At 42.4% G+C, this 17,145-nt stretch overlaps 1 protein-coding gene across 3 annotated transcripts in view; it reads left to right on the forward strand.

Annotated features, from left to right (window-relative positions):
- Positions 1-17,145, forward strand: part of MYLK (myosin light chain kinase) — a 1,478,514-nt gene that overhangs the window by 1,099,568 nt on the left and 361,801 nt on the right. For all 3 annotated transcript variants that reach the window (XM_085647312.1, XM_085647311.1, XM_085647313.1), the window contains one exon: positions 16,917-16,985. In XM_085647312.1, the coding sequence (XP_085503438.1) occupies positions 16,917-16,985 (69 nt within the window). The remainder of the gene's footprint in view (positions 1-16,916; positions 16,986-17,145) is intronic.

The following is a 17,145-nucleotide window of genomic DNA, read 5'->3' on the forward strand; positions in this document are numbered from 1 at the left end:
AACAGAGTAAAGTCTGCAACCATTTCTAAAGTACTACTATAAATGCATCTTCATGACATTTGGGTTTGTATTTACCAACTACAGAACAATTTTCATTATAATGCAAGCTCTAGTCCTACCATAGTTGTAGAATTCTTTTGTATGCAAGGATTTCAACCAAGAATTTTCCTATTTTCCCTTTATATTGATCCTTTGGCCCAACTGCTACTCGTTATTTGAATCATTTACAGAAATATAATAAATTTATTTCTGAAAGGATGAGGTGTCCGAAGCTCAAAATAGAGAAATGTGCTGATTAAACGAGATTAAATTCTGCTTCTTTTGCTCCTAAAATGAAAGCCTGCCTGTTATCTCCTGTCTTTCCTGCCCATACTGTCCCATTTAAATTTCAAACAGTCGGGGGTTGATGAGATTTTACAGGCTGTAAAGTTTTCACTCGAAAAATGTATAAAACGTTTCAGCTGCTCTGGAAATCTAAGTTCAAGCCTTGGTAGCATTAGAAAATATTTTGAAGATTCTCTTCCCCTGACCCTCCTTTGGAACATGTGAGAGCTGTTCTCAGTCACAGTGACAACTGTGTTTGAAGAGGGGTCTACTCTTGCAAGCAATAATGCTGCTCCTGCTGGCTTCAGAAGTCCAAAAAAACACTTCAAAGAAGCAAATCCGAGAATGAAGCATTCTGGGTACAGATACGCGGACTGTTGGAAACGTATGCGAGAGCGTGGGTGTATTTGTATTGGCATTGTAAGCAACGCGAACCAACTTCCTAAGCAACCCTTGACAGGGCCTCAGTTCGAACCAGACAGCAGGGCAGCTGCCTGATGATGGCGCTGGCTCCCCTTCAAAGGGGCCTCTGTCACCAGGGACCGCACCGGTATCTGGCTCTGTGTGAGCTGTGTCCAGGGGCATTGCTCTGAGCACCTCTAGCCCTATCTTCCACAGTCTCTCTTTCACTCAAGCTTCGAATAGTGGACTTTTGTTTTGTTTACAAATCTGCCCTTTCATGAGCACATGAGATCTTTATCTGCTGGGGCTTTGCAGTGGCATTACCGCACATTATTTTTGTTTGAGCCACCTCAAAAACATATTTCTGCTAGTTAATAGTATGCTTGGCTGCTCAGATTCACTAAACTTTTTTTTCTTATTTGTGTATAGTGCTTGAACCTTTCGTTACGAATGCAGGGCTTTTTCAGTAACTTAAAAAATCAGTGTAGTAATTAATTTACTTATCAAAACAGTCACCATTAAGCTAGAAACGAAATGGACTGTGCTCTTCAGTGGAAGACTACTTACAAAAACGTTGGTCCTAAACACATTAGGTATGACCAGGAAACATCAAAAACATAGTGGCTTACGTGGATACCTTCCTTGAACTAACAAAAAATGGGAAATTCAATAGGTCGCAACTTTATATTGCAAATGGCAAGCTATTGACTTTGCCATTGATTGTTTGTGTGCATTATTATTAAAAAAAATGTAGTAAAGAAAATAAAATTTCAAAACACTGGAGGAAATTTAAATCTATACCTTTAGTTATTTTAAAGCTGTGCTTTGAATTCAGAAGTTCATCTACCAATGGTCTTCTTTAGTGTTCAAATAGTTTTCACCTAGGAAGCTCTGAACATAATTTTAAAAGAAAAAGGAAGCGTCAGAATATAAAGAAAAATGCTGGCCAATGTCTAATTTACTTTGTACCGAACTCAGAGTTGAAAGATGTTCCAGCCATTTGCTCCTGCGCAGTGCCCAGACAGCAGATTTATGGTGCTCCAGAAGAAAAGATAGCTATTTTTCACACATGCTAAGTATACCTTCTGCCTCACATGCCAGCAGAGTGACTGAATCACCAGCCGATCCCCCGGGGCCATAAAAGACCATCTGTGTCAATGCCTGTGCATTATAAAAATACATACCGTTAATCTGCTATTTAGTCATATTTCAGCTAATATTATACCTTTTGTTACAGACAAGTTGGGAGGTGTGTGGACCAAATCCGTGATCACACGAGAGTAGGGGAGGGGAGGTACAGCATAGGAGGGAGAGAGACAGAAAACACATGCTCTCTCATGGATTGCTGGATCTAAAAGAAGAAAAGTAGAATGTTAGCAGTTGAAGGATACAATTCATTCAATCAGGAAGATTGTTAAGAGACTATGCTCCTGGGGAGAGAAAAGCACAAGAAGAGCAAGGAAAGCCTTGAAATAACAGTGACAAGAAAACCAACCAATGATGAGCAGTGGGAGGCTCAAGGCGCACTGTAGGTTTTTGGTATGTTCCTCAAGAGGTCTTTGATCACAAGATGTAGTCAAGACCTAAAAATGATTAATTGCAGAACTTCTACCACACTGTATACAGACAGCAGAGAAACGAAGACACTATTAATCAAACCAAAACTTTACAGTCAAAAGTTAATCCTAATTTAGGATTTACCATGATATCAACATGAAAATTGTACAAGTGGACACAAAATTCACTTGCACAAGGTTACACATTAATCCACTTAAATTGTGACCTTCTTGCTGCTCCGGAGGATATCGTCTGAGATGCCTGTGGTTGCACAAACTTTGTTTGGGGCATTGGCTAGCTTACAAAAAACTCTCTATGTTCACAGAGAAAAAACGTTTAATTACAACAGGGCAGGAGAAGAACTGCTAGAGGTCTATCTAGCCTTCCAGAGGAACTGCCAAAACTAAAAAAAAATTAAAAAAAATAAAATAACACAACATAATCAGCAACATTCTATTTGGAATAACTTTGGTGCCGATTGATGAATCCTCGCGAAATTTTCAAAATAGGTGGGGCGCTCCGCTCCTTCCCTGAAAGTCTCAGGGGAATTCGTCAAGCGGGGGCTGAGAAAAAGGGGGGGTCCCAAAACGCGTTTTCCCCATGCATTTTTCCATAAGACCTTTAGTCCAAGCTACAGCCCGAACGGCTGAACAGAATTACTTGAAATTTGGCAGAGAGGTAGTCCTCAGGTCAGGGATGTGCCTTTTGCAGGTCTGGTGTAAATCTGTTCAGTATTTCCTGAGAAAATAGCAGTTAAATCAATATATATATCTATAAGCGCGCACCGTGCTCGTACGGTAAAACTTACCGTACGCGCACGCTGCCGTGCGCGAGCGCGATTCTGATTGGTTGTTAGATCTTAGTAAACATTCGAATCGGTCGAAACCAGGAAGTGTCGGCCGCCATTTTGTCTCTCGCAGTCTGAGGGGGTGAAAAACAAAGGTGGAGAACGTGAAAAGGGGGCATGGTGGACAGTTCCTGACCCCCTAGCCTTTGTCAGGGGGTTCCAGAAGGACCCCCAAGGGCCAAAATTTCCTTTAATTTTTTTGCGAAAAATCGCGGAGTACGCGTAGCGTGCGCGTATGGTAGAAACTGAAAAATTCCCCGAACTGCGTAACGTGGGCGCACGGTGCGCGAAGCGCAACTTGCGCGTACGGTACGCGCACGGTGAAAAACCTTAAAAAACCACACAAAAAAAACCATAACTTAGCATTTAAAAAACCGTACAAATTCTCTGAAATAACCATAGGTTTCACACACGTTATATTTAGGAATTAGCATTTAAAAAACCTTGCAAATTCACTTAAAAAATCATAGGTTTCACATATGTTATAGTTAGCTGGACATTTCACTCGTGAAAAACCATTGAAATTCCCCCGTTATAGTTTGTGCAGGCAACTATAACTCACGCGACCGCAATCCTCTGCTGATGACGTCAGATATTACATCACTGATGACATATGTGTCTTTCTGAAAAAGAAATATTTGTAATATATGTATAGCTAAAGATTAATGGAAGAAGACATGGGTAAATAAGTGTCTAAATACAGTGATGTAATATCTGACGTCATCAGCAGAGGATTGCGGTCGCGTGAGTTATAGTTGCCTGCACTAACTATAACGGGGGAATTTCAATGGTTTTTCACGAGTGAAATGTCCAGCTAACTATAATATGTGTGAAACCTATGGTTTTTTAAGTGAATATATATATATATATATATATATATATATATATATATATATATATATATATATATATTAGCTTTCCCCATCCAGGGCAGAAGAAAGGGACACAGCGGGGCTCATCAGGACGCTTTATTCATAAGAATTCGGCATGACCTGTTTCGGCTCACAGCCTTTCTCAAATGCCTCAGTCACGGACTACTGGTCCCATCATGCACCTGGCTGGAATATCATATATGTGTGTATAGGTGTGTGTATATATATATATATATATACAATATTACCTTCTGGCGGTCGCCAGTAGGTAGTTATAGTTAGGACCTAGTTTTCATAGGAAAAGCGTTTTTTGTTTTCCCAATAACTCTGGTGCCGGATGACGAATCATCGCGAAATTTTCAAAACTTGTGAGGCGCTCCGGTCAGCTGCTGTCTTGAAAGTTTCAGGGTGATTCCGAAAGCGGGGGCCGAGAAAAAAGGGGGGTCCCAAAACGTGTTTTCTCCATTTAATTCCCATAGGAAACTTTAGACACGGTTACAGCCAAAACTGTTGAACGGAATTACACCAAATTTGGCAAAAAGGTAGTGCTTGGTTCAGAAAGCGCCCTTTTTTTTTAAATGGTGTAAATCCATTCAGTAGTTGCTGAGAAGATCAAAAAATGTAAGTTTCGATATCTATGGCAGTCGTGGATCCGCGCACCCTGCCAATCATGAGCTGCATTCTAATTGGCTGTCAACCCTTCAAACCAGGAAGTGTTGGCAGCCATCTTGTGCCTCGGTAGAACCGGCGAAAATGTTAAAAAAACAAGCGCGGACTCCCACGCTTCATTATTATTTAGCCCCCGGGTGGGCCAAGTCCCTGGGGCAGTGAAAAATTGAAATTGCGGGGGCCCAGGCAGGCCCCCGCAGCCCCGGGGACCGCCACCCCCCAGGGCTTTCATTAAATATTTGTGGGGGGCTCACGGCCCCCCAAAGCCTCGGCGACCGCCACCCCCGGGAGTTTGCTTATTTAATCTGTGGGGGGGGCCTTGGAGGCCCTCCAAGCCCTGGGGACCGCCAACCCCAGGGCTTTTATTAATTATTTAGCGGGGGGCACACGTCCCTCCCGCTGCCCTGTGGACCGCCACCCCCGGGGCTTTAATTAAAAAAAAGAATAGACCTCTGTGGGGGATGCTCGAGCTCCCCCCACACGCCCCAGGGACCGCCAGCTCCCTGGGGCACTAATATTTAAAAGCGGGGGTCCGTAATGGGCCCCAGGGACCACCACCGCCCCGGGGCTGTGCAATTGTCTGGAGGGGGGGCGCGCGGCCCCCCTCCTGGAGCCCTTCATGGCCCTGGGGACAGCCACCCCCCAGAGCCTGCTCCTTCAGTGTCCCGGGGTGCCCACCCCCAGGACACTGCTGTTTGCAATGACAGGGCGGGAGCCTCGCGGCTCCCGCCCTGTCATTGCAAACTCTGCTTTGCTTCATTGAAGCGAGAGCTGGGAAACCTGCTCTCGCTTCAATGAAGCAAAGCAGAATTGCTTTTCCATACGGGGAGCTGCATGTCAGCAGCTCCCCTTGTGGAAAAGCAATGCCGGCTCCCGCAGGACGCGGGGAGCTGTTGGGACCATGGGGGGATTGGGGACCCCCCCCACGGTCCCCAACGAGAGGCTAGGCCCCAGGGAATGGGGTCTTTGGGGCCATGAGTGGCCCGGGACGGGGGACACGCAGCCCCCCTAAAACCATAATAATTTTTTTTAAAACACGTAAAGGCGGGATGGGATCCCCGAGGCCATTAATGGCCTGAGGAGGGGGGGCCGCACAGCCCCCCTTCAGTTTTTCTTTAAATGAACAAAATAGGGGTCAGACCCTGGAGGATGGGGTCCCCAGGGCCCAGAAATAGGAAAGGAAGGGGGGCCACCCAGCCCCCTCCCTGCAGCACTCTGCAAACGTGCCCCCTGGCGCGTTGTAAGATGGGGAACTAATTCCCCTTGAATACTGGGGGTCCCTGGGGCCAACTAGCTCACCAGGAATATCCAGTATGCGTCAGGGAGCTGCTTTGCAGAGAGGTGTTCAGAGACCACGCCCCTTTTTACACCTCTTTGCAACGCAGCTCTGTGGCGCTTACTAAGGTACCTGGTGGGCTAGTTGGACTCCTGGGACCCTCAGGATTCAAGGGGACTTTATCCCTTAACTTAAAACGCGCCACGGGGTGTGTTTGCACAGTGGTGAAGGGAGGGGGTGGGGCCTGAGGTGACATGTGTGGAAACATGCCCTGTGTCGCGTTTTTCAGTTGGGGAATTAATTCCTCTTCAATCCTGAGAGTCCCTGGGGTCCAACTAGCCCACCACTTACCTTCAGAAAGCGCCACAGAGCTGCGTTGCAGAGTGTTGTAAAAAGGGGCACGACCTGCACCACCTCTCTGCAACGCAGCACAGTGCGCTTACTGGACGTACCTGGTGGTCTAGTTGGCCCCCAGGGACCCTCAGGATTGAAGAGGAATTAATTCCCCAACTTAAAACGCGCCACAGGGCGTGTTTGCACACGTCACCTCAGGCCCCGCCCCCTCCCTTCACCACTGTGCAAATGCGCCCCCTGGTGCATTGTAAGTTGTGGAATTAATTCCTCTTCAATCCTGAGGATCCCTGGGGGCCAACTAGCCCACCGGGTACCTCCAGTAAGCGCCAATGCTCTACATTGCAGAGAGGTGGCCCAGGCCATGCCCCTTTTTACACCACTCTGCAACGTAGCTCTGTGGCGCTTACTGGAGGTACCTGGTAGGCTAGTTGGCCCCCAGGGGTCCTCAGGATTGAAGGGGACTTAATCCCCCAACTTAAAATGTGCCACAGGCATGTTTGCACACATGGCACCTCAGGCCCCGCCCCCTTCTTTCACCACTGTGCAAACCACATACCAAGGTCCTGTAAATTAAATGTTACTAGTGGGCCTGCAACACGGACTGTGCCACCCACAGAATAACCTTTCAAACCTGACTCAGGCCTGCTACTGCAGGGCCTGTGTGTGCAGTTTCCTGCCACTTTGACTTGGCATTTAAACTATTTGCCAAGTTTGAAACTCCCCGTTTATTATATGTACACCACCCCTAAGGTAGGCCCTAGTAACCCTAAGGGCAGGGTGCAATGTAAGGAAAAGGTAGGTCATTGATGTTTATGTTATCATGTCCTGGTAGTGACAAACAGCCTATTTTGTTTTTCACTTCTGTGAGGCCTTCTCCTCTCATAGGCTAGCATTGGGAATTCCTTAATACACTTTTAAGCTGTAATTCCTGATCAGAGAAGGGTAGCTTTTTCATGTTTCATATGTTTGGAATGGTGATTACAAATCGTCCTTACTGGTGAAGTTGGATTTAACATTACTGTTCTAGAAATGCCAGTAGACATTTCTCTGTGCTTATAACTTTGTGCCTTACAGCCTTTCTCCAATACACATCTGAGTTGGGTGAGAGCTACATTTTGTGTATTCCCTCTAGACAGCCACAAACACAAGAAGGTGAGGCTCATCTGCAATCTAATGGGTCTTCCTGGGAAGGGAGGACTGGGAGGGGCTGACACACTTCAATAGCTAGTGTTCTGTCCACACACAAAGCATTGATTCACCACCCCCGATAGCCTGGCAGACATGACTGAGTTGAAAGGGGTCCTTGTGTGCTTCAGAGAGCTACTTTTAAGTCACCCCCTACATCAAAGACACTTTTGAGTAGAAGTACTTGGTCTCTGACCTCCATCAAAACAGACACTTCTGGATCTTGAGATGAACCTCTGTCAGGAGGACTGCTGTGCTGCTTAAAGGACTCAAGTAGACTGCTTTTCTGGAAGTACTGCTTTTCTGCTTGCCTTCCGTCTCCCTGACTCTGCTGAAGGAGAGCTGGGCTCTACCTTCCCTCCAAGTAATCTCCAAGGCCTTGCGGGCTTAACTCCTGATTTCTGAAATTTCAGGATCACAAAAGACTTCTTGCAAATCGTCTGGCGCTACTGGACTCTGCATTGTGTAAGTTATACCCTTGCCTGAGGTGCCCTCTCCAAGTTTTAGGCCTTTAGTTGTCTCTCTAGAAAAATGATACATTATCACAACTGTGCCAATCGGAACCGATGTATCTCCCTTTGATGCAAAGGCTGCTCAATGACAGTGGTTCTATAGCCTGCGCGGCCCTACGACGACACATTGCCTTCACATCAGCAAAGCTCGATGACACCGCAGAGACCCAAATGGGTGGAAGAGATTGACGCTCAAAGCCCTCCCCATCGACACTTTGCTCCATCCAAGGTTCTTTCTCAGTGGGCCTTGCTTGGATCCAGTAGCTGGTCTGCCTTCCATTGTGGTCCACCTGAACTTGGGATTTGCAGCCGTCCATTACGACTGCAGGTATCCTTTTGACCGCTAGTGACTTCTAAACTCTACTTTTGCATTCAATCTTTAGAAATTCATATCTCAACTTATACTGATTGGAATTTTGTCGGTTTGATCTTATTTTGCTCAGATAAATATTCTCTATTTTTCTAAACTAGTGTGGAGTCTTTTTGTGGTGTATTAATTGTGTTACTGTGTGTGTGTTGCACAAATTCTTTACACATCACCTATTTAGATAAGCCTGACTGCTCTGTGCCAAGCTAACAATGGGTGAGCACATGTTACCTTTTAGTGTGTGTCTAGCTTACCCTGACTAGAGTGGTGGTTCCTGTTTGGCCATGGTGCATACCTTGCTACCAGGAATCCCATTTCTAACAAAGAAGCTTTATTCAAATTTACCAGTGGTATGAAACACTTTGCTCAAGGGATTAAAAAATGGGTCACTTCCAATTAAGAAAATCATAATTAGAAACGGACTTTGGAACCCCCTCACAAAACATAGCTCATTTCAAAATTATTCTGGATAGAATAAAGCCTCTTTCTTCAGATGGCACACTTGTGCTGGCTAAATTTCCTCTACCTGACACAAAGAATAAAGACCTGTAATCTAACTATTGATAACTTTTCTTAATTTTAAGGTGAATAATGAATGTACCTCTTGTGATTAGATCCCAGTTAAATAACTTGGAGAAAGATAGGAGCGATGCTGCCAACAGATTTTGTTCCTGAGCCTTTATTTCTCTCAAGTATTCAATTCTAATTTCTCCCTATTCTCCTGAGTTAAAACAAGTGAATGCTTCTTTTTCAAAAGGTACCTTCAAAGATTGATTAAAGTCTGATCTAATCACTTTTTGAAATAAATCTTCCATGGACACAGATGTTTTATTGAACCACCATCCTTTGTCCACTTATCATCTTAGGAGACAGTTGTGAAATCTTTGACTGCCCACCTACACGAGCAGTAGCAAGACAAAGTTAGTTAAGATGGCTCCTTGCTGACGTTCACTTAAGAGGTTGCAGAGACAACACTGGCTTTATGGTGCTGGAGATGCTCTATTCTTGATAGTAGTGATCTCATTCTCTAGGTCTCATTGGATCTCACCCGAGCTTTCTTTGCTATTGATAATGTGACTCTGATTAATTGTCTTGGGCTTTTATTTTGAGATACTTTACACAGTCTCCTTCTTCTGGTCTGGTTTCCATTCTTGAGTCAGGACTATACATCTTCAGTGGTCTCTTGTCTCAATACTCTTACAGACATTATAGAATTATTTTGTCAACCATGTTGTTCCGTTGGTTTTGGAGCATCTTGGGAAACTGGTTGGCCAGCAAGAAATCATTGTCTGTAAATATGACTGATGCCAAGTTGTATATATTGCTGCTTTCCAATGATGCTATCAAACCCTTACAGCTTTTCCTGTGGGCCAGAGAGACCGGATTGGCGGTCTTGTATTACCTGAAGCCCAATCCTAGAAAGACCAGGTCTTTTTATTTGTAAAGAAAGTACTGCATCCTCTCCCTGCTATCCTGGCTCCACATCGAAAACAAGATGACATGCCACTTATTTCCTATGAGTGTCAAATTCATATTTACATTGGGTTACTACATTCAAACCTTAAGACACACACTTAAAAATACAAGATGCCATCTCTCATTTGTTCATACTACAAACTTGGGTATATTCAATAAGAATTCAATTAAAATTCCTAACTTATATTGTTGTTTAAGTCACTAGGTAGGTTATTCATACAGTACTATAATGTTGTATGGAGGGACTTGTCCATATTAAGTTGTGGGTTAGGTTATGGTTTGTTTCCAGTTTTCATTTATATTTTCTAAGTGTTAGTATGTTCTTTTTTTTAGTAGACTGCAGAGGACCATTCATTACCTTATATTTGGAGCATCTTAATTAATTCTTTGGACTGAGACGGTGTTGGTCTTAAGCACTATTTTCCATTCTTGATATCTGGGTCTAATTGACTTGGGAATCACGTTGTTACCATTCCTTGTCCCTTAAATCATCACAAACACATACCGTATGGAGAGTACCTTATACCTGCACGGTGGGTCTCATGTCAGCCTTGTTTTGCATGTGACGTCTCCTCGCTTCATATTCGGAACGACTACATTAAGCTCACATATCGTACTTTCTTGCATCGAGTATCACAGGTGTCGGTCTTAAGCACTATTTTCCATTCTTGATATCTGGGTCTAATCGACTTGGGAATCACGTCTGTACTATCTATGGCTTGTCCCTTAAATCATCGCTTCTCTTGAACTTTCTCTATTTTGTATTTTTTACAATTCTCTATAGCCCTACCTGCTATTTTCTGATAAACTTAACTTGGAAATGTATCTTAACTCTACCTTCTTGTGTTGTAAATTTCACAGCTTTGAAAAAGTCAGGTTTTTGCCGAAACACATGCCAGCTGTTTTTCTGAAGTGAGCACCTGTAACAAAGTGGATTGTACAGAAGAACATGACTATACCTTATGTGCTGAATAAACTGTGTTTCTACTTAATTTATTGTTGTGTTTGAACTTCACAATTGTTTAAGCACATATTGAGTGCTTGGGTTAACAGTCATACTAACAATCAAGTGATCGACTGGATACCAGCACCGGGAAAAGATGACCTAGCCTGTGAAGCTAGAACACTCTGCAGACATGTCACTGTGCCTTTTATGCAGAGCTTAGACTCTGCAAACAGGTGCATAGAATTTCAGGTCCAGTGGCAATTTGTTAAATACCAAATTATGGTCAATATGTACTGCATGTTGGGGGTACAGGACAGTACAGGACTAGAGAAGCTAGTTTTAGCACTAACTGTGAATTTAACTAAAGAGGGAGCTGAACTGCACATTGGGACCAGAGCAATCTAATGGTGTTATTTATGGTTTGTCAGAGCAGGAGATGTATCTTAAATTGACGGGGGACCCTATTTCACCAAATCTGTGGATCCTCCACCCTATTTAGAAGCATGGGATTTGCCTGCCATAGTGCCACTGTGTCTCACTCTCAGATGCCCCACCCTGTTCAGTGCTATTTTTTTGCTTTTCAGAAACTTACCATTTTGGGGGATTTTTTGTATGGAGCAAATGAGAATGTAAATATTTTATGCAGGGACTATTGTGCATAAGACTAAGAAAAAAATAATGAAAATATCTACAAGTTTTCTGAAACTATTCGGATCATTTGTTGATGGAGAACATTGCATTGAGACAGGACCAATGATAGAATATCAATAAGAATGGGGTGGGATCTGAGAGAGGTGTTTTGTATTGCAGGATCTAACAGTCATCCCGCACATGCATGGCATTATTACCTCTTGCTTTTATTATAAGGTGCTTATGTTACTAAATGTTTTGGGAAAAGCACTAGACCACAGCCTGTGAGGTGTGTATTTGCAACCTGAAACAATGGATTTATAATATTCTGCTACTGCACGATTGAGGGTAACTAAATGTAACATATTACCCTATTCTAGTCATAGGAAAGTTGAAGAATCACTGGTGTGTTGGTGTCCTACATTTTCTGACTCTTTTGACTTTGTCACAGCATGGAACCTGCTTAGGTGTCTGGCAGCCGTCTCTACTAGTACAGTTAAGGATGGTGTGGCACTCTGGTCTTTGATCCATTGATCATATGGTCATATGTGATGTCTAGGTAACCAGACATTGATTGCCATACAGTCTTGCATTGCAGGGAAGGAAAACATGTGTGACTGTGGGTTTTATTGTGTAGTCTCCGAGGACATCTCCTTCTCAAGGTCGCTTTTCTGCCTTGTAAAACGTAAATATGATGTTGCTGCGAACATTTCACCTAAGAGCAGCTAGAGTGGAATATAAATTAATGGTGGTGTGCAAAATTATAGATTTTCTAAAAATGCAAAATTTGATTGAGCCATGTTGTGAAGACTTTGAACTCTCGTGGTTGGGGAGGGGCAAATCTTGGATTGTATTGGACAGTTTTCGAGGTAGATAAAAATACTCTAGACATACTGACAGGGTGTATAGTTTTACTCTGCAATACTCTAGACATACTGACAGGGTTTATACTTTTACTCTGCAACAAAAATACCAGTCTACTTTTAATATCTAAAATTGAAGGTAAAATATATTTTTTTATTACTCTGGCTAATGCAACTAGTTTTAGTTGGACCCCTAAAAGTTATCTTACTAACAAGAAATCCTAAAACACAACAACCACTTTTATGTTGGAAGGATTTGGGGAGATTAGCAAAACTAAGCTGACTGCCTTCAGATACTCTAATTCCAAGTAAAATGTCGGCCTCCTAATACTATCATCACTCACAGAAACACATGCAACGTACTATCTGTGCATCAGAATGTAGATAGTTCATTTCACACATATGCATGCAGTGTCAAATCTGAAAACGCGTACCTTTTCCACAATACAAAAAATGACTGATTAAGAAAAAAAACCTTAAAAAACAAGTGTGTGACATGACTTGCTCATGCTTTTCTTAGGAGTTATGGTCCGGGTAAGGCTGCTGAGATTCATTTCCCCTTGATTTTCCAGCATATAATCAGGAGTGTCAGATTTATACTAGACCTTTAGACTGACCACTGACTGTGTAAATACATCGCATTAAAGTTGTTGCACATAATTGCATCTAAAGTGAATGTCATTAAAATCTGGTATGATCTACCCTGCTTGAACTAAGTTTGATACAGCAGACATAAAATAAATACAAGAGGTGTTGATTGAACAACCCATGTTAGTTTAAGCACAGCACAAAGGCAGTGCCCAAACAAAAGGAAAGAACTCTAACCAACCTGACCACGAATGCCCAAGATGCCCAGGAGACGCTGCAGATCTGTTACTAGAGGCTTTTCCAGTGATGCTTGAATCTGCCAAACAAAGGGTGGTGACGGATATAAATATCACAGCTGAGAGCAATATTGCACAGTCATTGGCACGTTGCAGACTGGGAAAGCACGCTAAGCCAAAGAAAGTGATAATCCCATAGGGATTCAAGGATTTGCTTCCCTAGTGGTGTTATTGGCCTGAAGAAGACTCATGACGCATTGGCTTCAGCCACTAACCTCCTTCCCTCCCTCCCCCCCCCCCAAAAGAAACCTTTAGAAAGAAAGATGTGACTTAATGTGGGGGAAGAGCTCCACATAACTCTGGCGAGGAAAGCTGGAACTCCGATCATATTCAAGACTGGTGTAAAATGACTGATAAACTGAGTGAGGAGGAACAAGGTGTTGGCTCCCAGTGTAGCTCCTTGTGAATGCGGATTGGTATACCTTTGGAAAGTGTGAACTTCCAACTGAATGAAAGGAAGTGCAGATTGATACGCTGGGCCCCTGTACTTGGATAATACCAGAGAGTGGTAATAGTGTTGAAGTGACCTACACCGCCACCCCACTCGTGCCTGTATATGTTTTAAAAAACAAAAGGAAAGGTACAGCTTCAGTGAACATCAAGGAATCTTAAATATGGAAAGGGGCATAGCTTGGTCCGTAAGATTGGGGAATGTGAGCATTAGATTTCCCGACATCGCACTGGCATATAATGTTAAAATACATTATATAACGAACAGGGCGTATGTGAGGGGTTTAGGAGGAAGGGGAAAAGGAGAGGCTCACAGATTTACAGGAGTGCCAAATCAGAGAAACACAATATTTTGTAAAATAAAATTTTTTAGGACTCTCAAAACAGAGAGGCAAGAGTGTGTGTTTGTTTTTGTCAGTGTGTTTATGCAAAAATCAGAGGTGAAATCCAACGGACACCTTACCATATCCGGCTAAAAGCACCTGCACCCAACTATTAATCTGAAAATACATTCATTAAGGGGGTGTAACACCCCAAACACCCGCCTGAAGCTATGCCTCTGCCTAGGTGAGACATTTTGTTACAAAATGTGCTTACTTGGTACTTTTGGTAATAAATGCAGAAGTCATTGGCACTGGATCAAGCACTGCAGTTACACACCTTTAGATAGAGAAGGGCCCATTTCATCTTTTGAGGCGCTATGTCATTAACAATGCACTGTTTGTAGAACTAAGCGATACCAAACTGGATCAGGGATCAGTTGACTGGGGGTGAGTGTTTGATTTGCTCAAGTGCTCCGTCCATCATCCCCTTTGGTCTCGCTCTGTTTGTAGAACTGACATTGCTTCCTTGATTGTCAAAAGGTCCAAATGAGTGAAACACTTATCAAGTACTGTTGAAAAACAATTAAGTTGTGATACAGCTTGTTTTCCCAGCCTTGTTGGGGGCCCAGAACTGAACAGCAGATGATATATATTGATTAATTAGAGACAAAAATAGATAAGGAAAATATCATAAGGGAAGGAATTCATCGCCGGTTGCCACTAAAAACACTCTATGAACTTTGGTGCAGAAAAAGACTGAGATTACCGACACAACACTGACCAGAATGCAACAGAAGACCAAAAGGAAGGCCCATAAAGTTGATCCCCATGGCGGGCACACACCTTGAAACTACCCAGCTCCTTTGTTTGAGTGTGGCCGCAATTCCTTTCCCAATTCTTAAATATAGAAAGTATTTCATATTTCAGTCATGCTAAAATATGTTCTTTAGGTAAGGGAATGGGGGCATTGTCCGAATATATCCCTGTCTCTCGAACAATGAACAACCTGGCAAATAAACAGAAAAGTTGGAAAATATGACATTATCAACGTGCTATTTCATTAGAACAATTATTGTGACTTTGTTGGTGTGTGTTTAATGCGATAGGCTATTTATTGGTCAAACACGGATCCGTGGATTCTACTTGGTATTAAAATAACCATATATTGAAAAAACGTAAGAATTTTATGTTAAGTAGTATGGCAAAGGCTCTTTTTTGCTTTTCTTATTAGATTGTAGCAATGTTTTTTAATCTGACACAGAATATTCTTCTTTGTTCATTCTTTATTCAGCCATGCTGTAAATATCGTTAGTAAGATTATCGAATAATCATTACAATGCAATGTAATTAGGTATTGATTGGATTGTCGATGAACAACCTGTTAAATATAAAAACGTAATCACATAAAATAAATCCTTCAGTAGCTTCCTTTTTGATATTGTTTTATTGATACGCATCTTCTGAGGGACAATCGGGTTGCCCTAGTGTGTTTTTAGGAAATATTAGGATGTGTTAGATGAAAGGCTCAACCCCATGTTGAAGAAAATACAACATGGAGAACACATCAGCCTGATTAACCCAGGCTGTTGAACATCTATTTTGCCGAATTTCTGAAATTAGGAAAAACATTTCCAGTAAAAAATAAATTGCCAAAAAAGGAACTGGAAAATGGCACAAAAAAGAACATTAAAAAACTGAAAGAAGAACGGGAGGTAGGAATAATTTACAGCAAGTGTATCTGTACTGCGTACAGGTAGCAAATAATGTGGTAATGGGGTGTTATGCTATGTGTATGACTACAGAATATCTAGGAACAGCAGCACCAGCGTGTAGGTAGCCATTTTAATGTATAGGTGAGGGTAGAGGTACAAGTAGAAATAGATATATTTTGGGGTAGAAGTACTCATGTATAGGTCAGAGGTACTTAGTTATAGGTGAATTTAGAAGTTCAGTGGCATAAGTAGCAATATAGGGACATGGAGGTACTAGAGTATAGACAGGACAGTAGTAATATTGTATAACTATGGCTAGAGGTACTATAAAATATGCTAGATAGCAGGGCCAGCATTCAAGTAGAGATAAACATTTTTAAATGGGAGTACTGGTAGCAGGATATAAGTGCAGGCTGATGCAATAGGGTACATTTAGAGGTAGAAGTGCTGAAGTATAGATACTGGAGGTAAAGGAACTAAGGTATGGGTCTGAGGTACTTGAATGTAGGTGATTATAGAGGTACAAGGTTATAGGTAAGTTGAGGTGCTAGAGTATAGGCAGTAGTTGTAAAGAAAATTACAAAGAAGAATAAAACAACAGGTAAAGAGCAGAAGAATTACTAAAGGAGGAGAAAACATAATGAGGTATTCCGGTATTTCTCTCTCATAAACAAGACAGATTAGACCATGGTAGGACATTTGAAGGGGAAGAGAGAGTTGACTTGTAAAACGGAAATTGAAACAAGGGGGCTTGTGATCGAGGAAAAAAGACCTTATATGGACTTGTTTCAGCTGGAATGGCATTTCTCGGGATGAATTTGACATTTGATTATTTTCATTCATTTGAAATAGTTGTAGGAGTTCCTCGACATCGTTTTGCCAGGGCTGTTTAATGGAATCCGTATTTTCCGAAATTCGCATGCAGATATTAAAAACACATAACATGATAATGCAAAATCAGTTAATAAATCCTTTTTTGTTGAACGCAACTGAAATACACTCGCCCGCTGTCTCTTTCCTAGCATTGCAGAAAGCTGAAATGTTAAATTTGGAACACACCCAACAAGCATGCATGCCTTATTTCCTAAACATCCTCATAACATATTTCAAATCCCATTTAATACGTATTAGCAACCTTAAATGCGAGATATTTCGCCTAACAAAAGCTACAAACCCCACTTTTGGTATCACGTCAGTTAGATTTGTGAATTATTGATCAGTATTCCCTTGTCCATAATTCTTATGCGCTTTTGTTCTTACATTTTAGATTCCAAAGCTACCACGATGAAGGCGAAGAGCCCCAGAAGTTTACTGTCTCCTTCGCCAGGAACACAGAGTAAGCTGTTGTGATTTATCTGCTTCCGTTTGGGCGCTGCAGGAATTTGTCAGGGGCTGGCATTTTGCAGCATTTTTCCCACCGTATGAGTCATCGAAAATAGCCTCCCCAGACTGCATGAGTGTGCTATGTTTCTTTAACCCTAGATAGGTCATGTGAA

The sequence above is a fragment of the Triturus cristatus genome, chromosome 3_2 (assembly GCF_964204655.1).
Source record: "Triturus cristatus chromosome 3_2, aTriCri1.1, whole genome shotgun sequence".
Classification (NCBI taxonomy): Eukaryota; Metazoa; Chordata; class Amphibia; order Caudata; family Salamandridae; genus Triturus; species Triturus cristatus.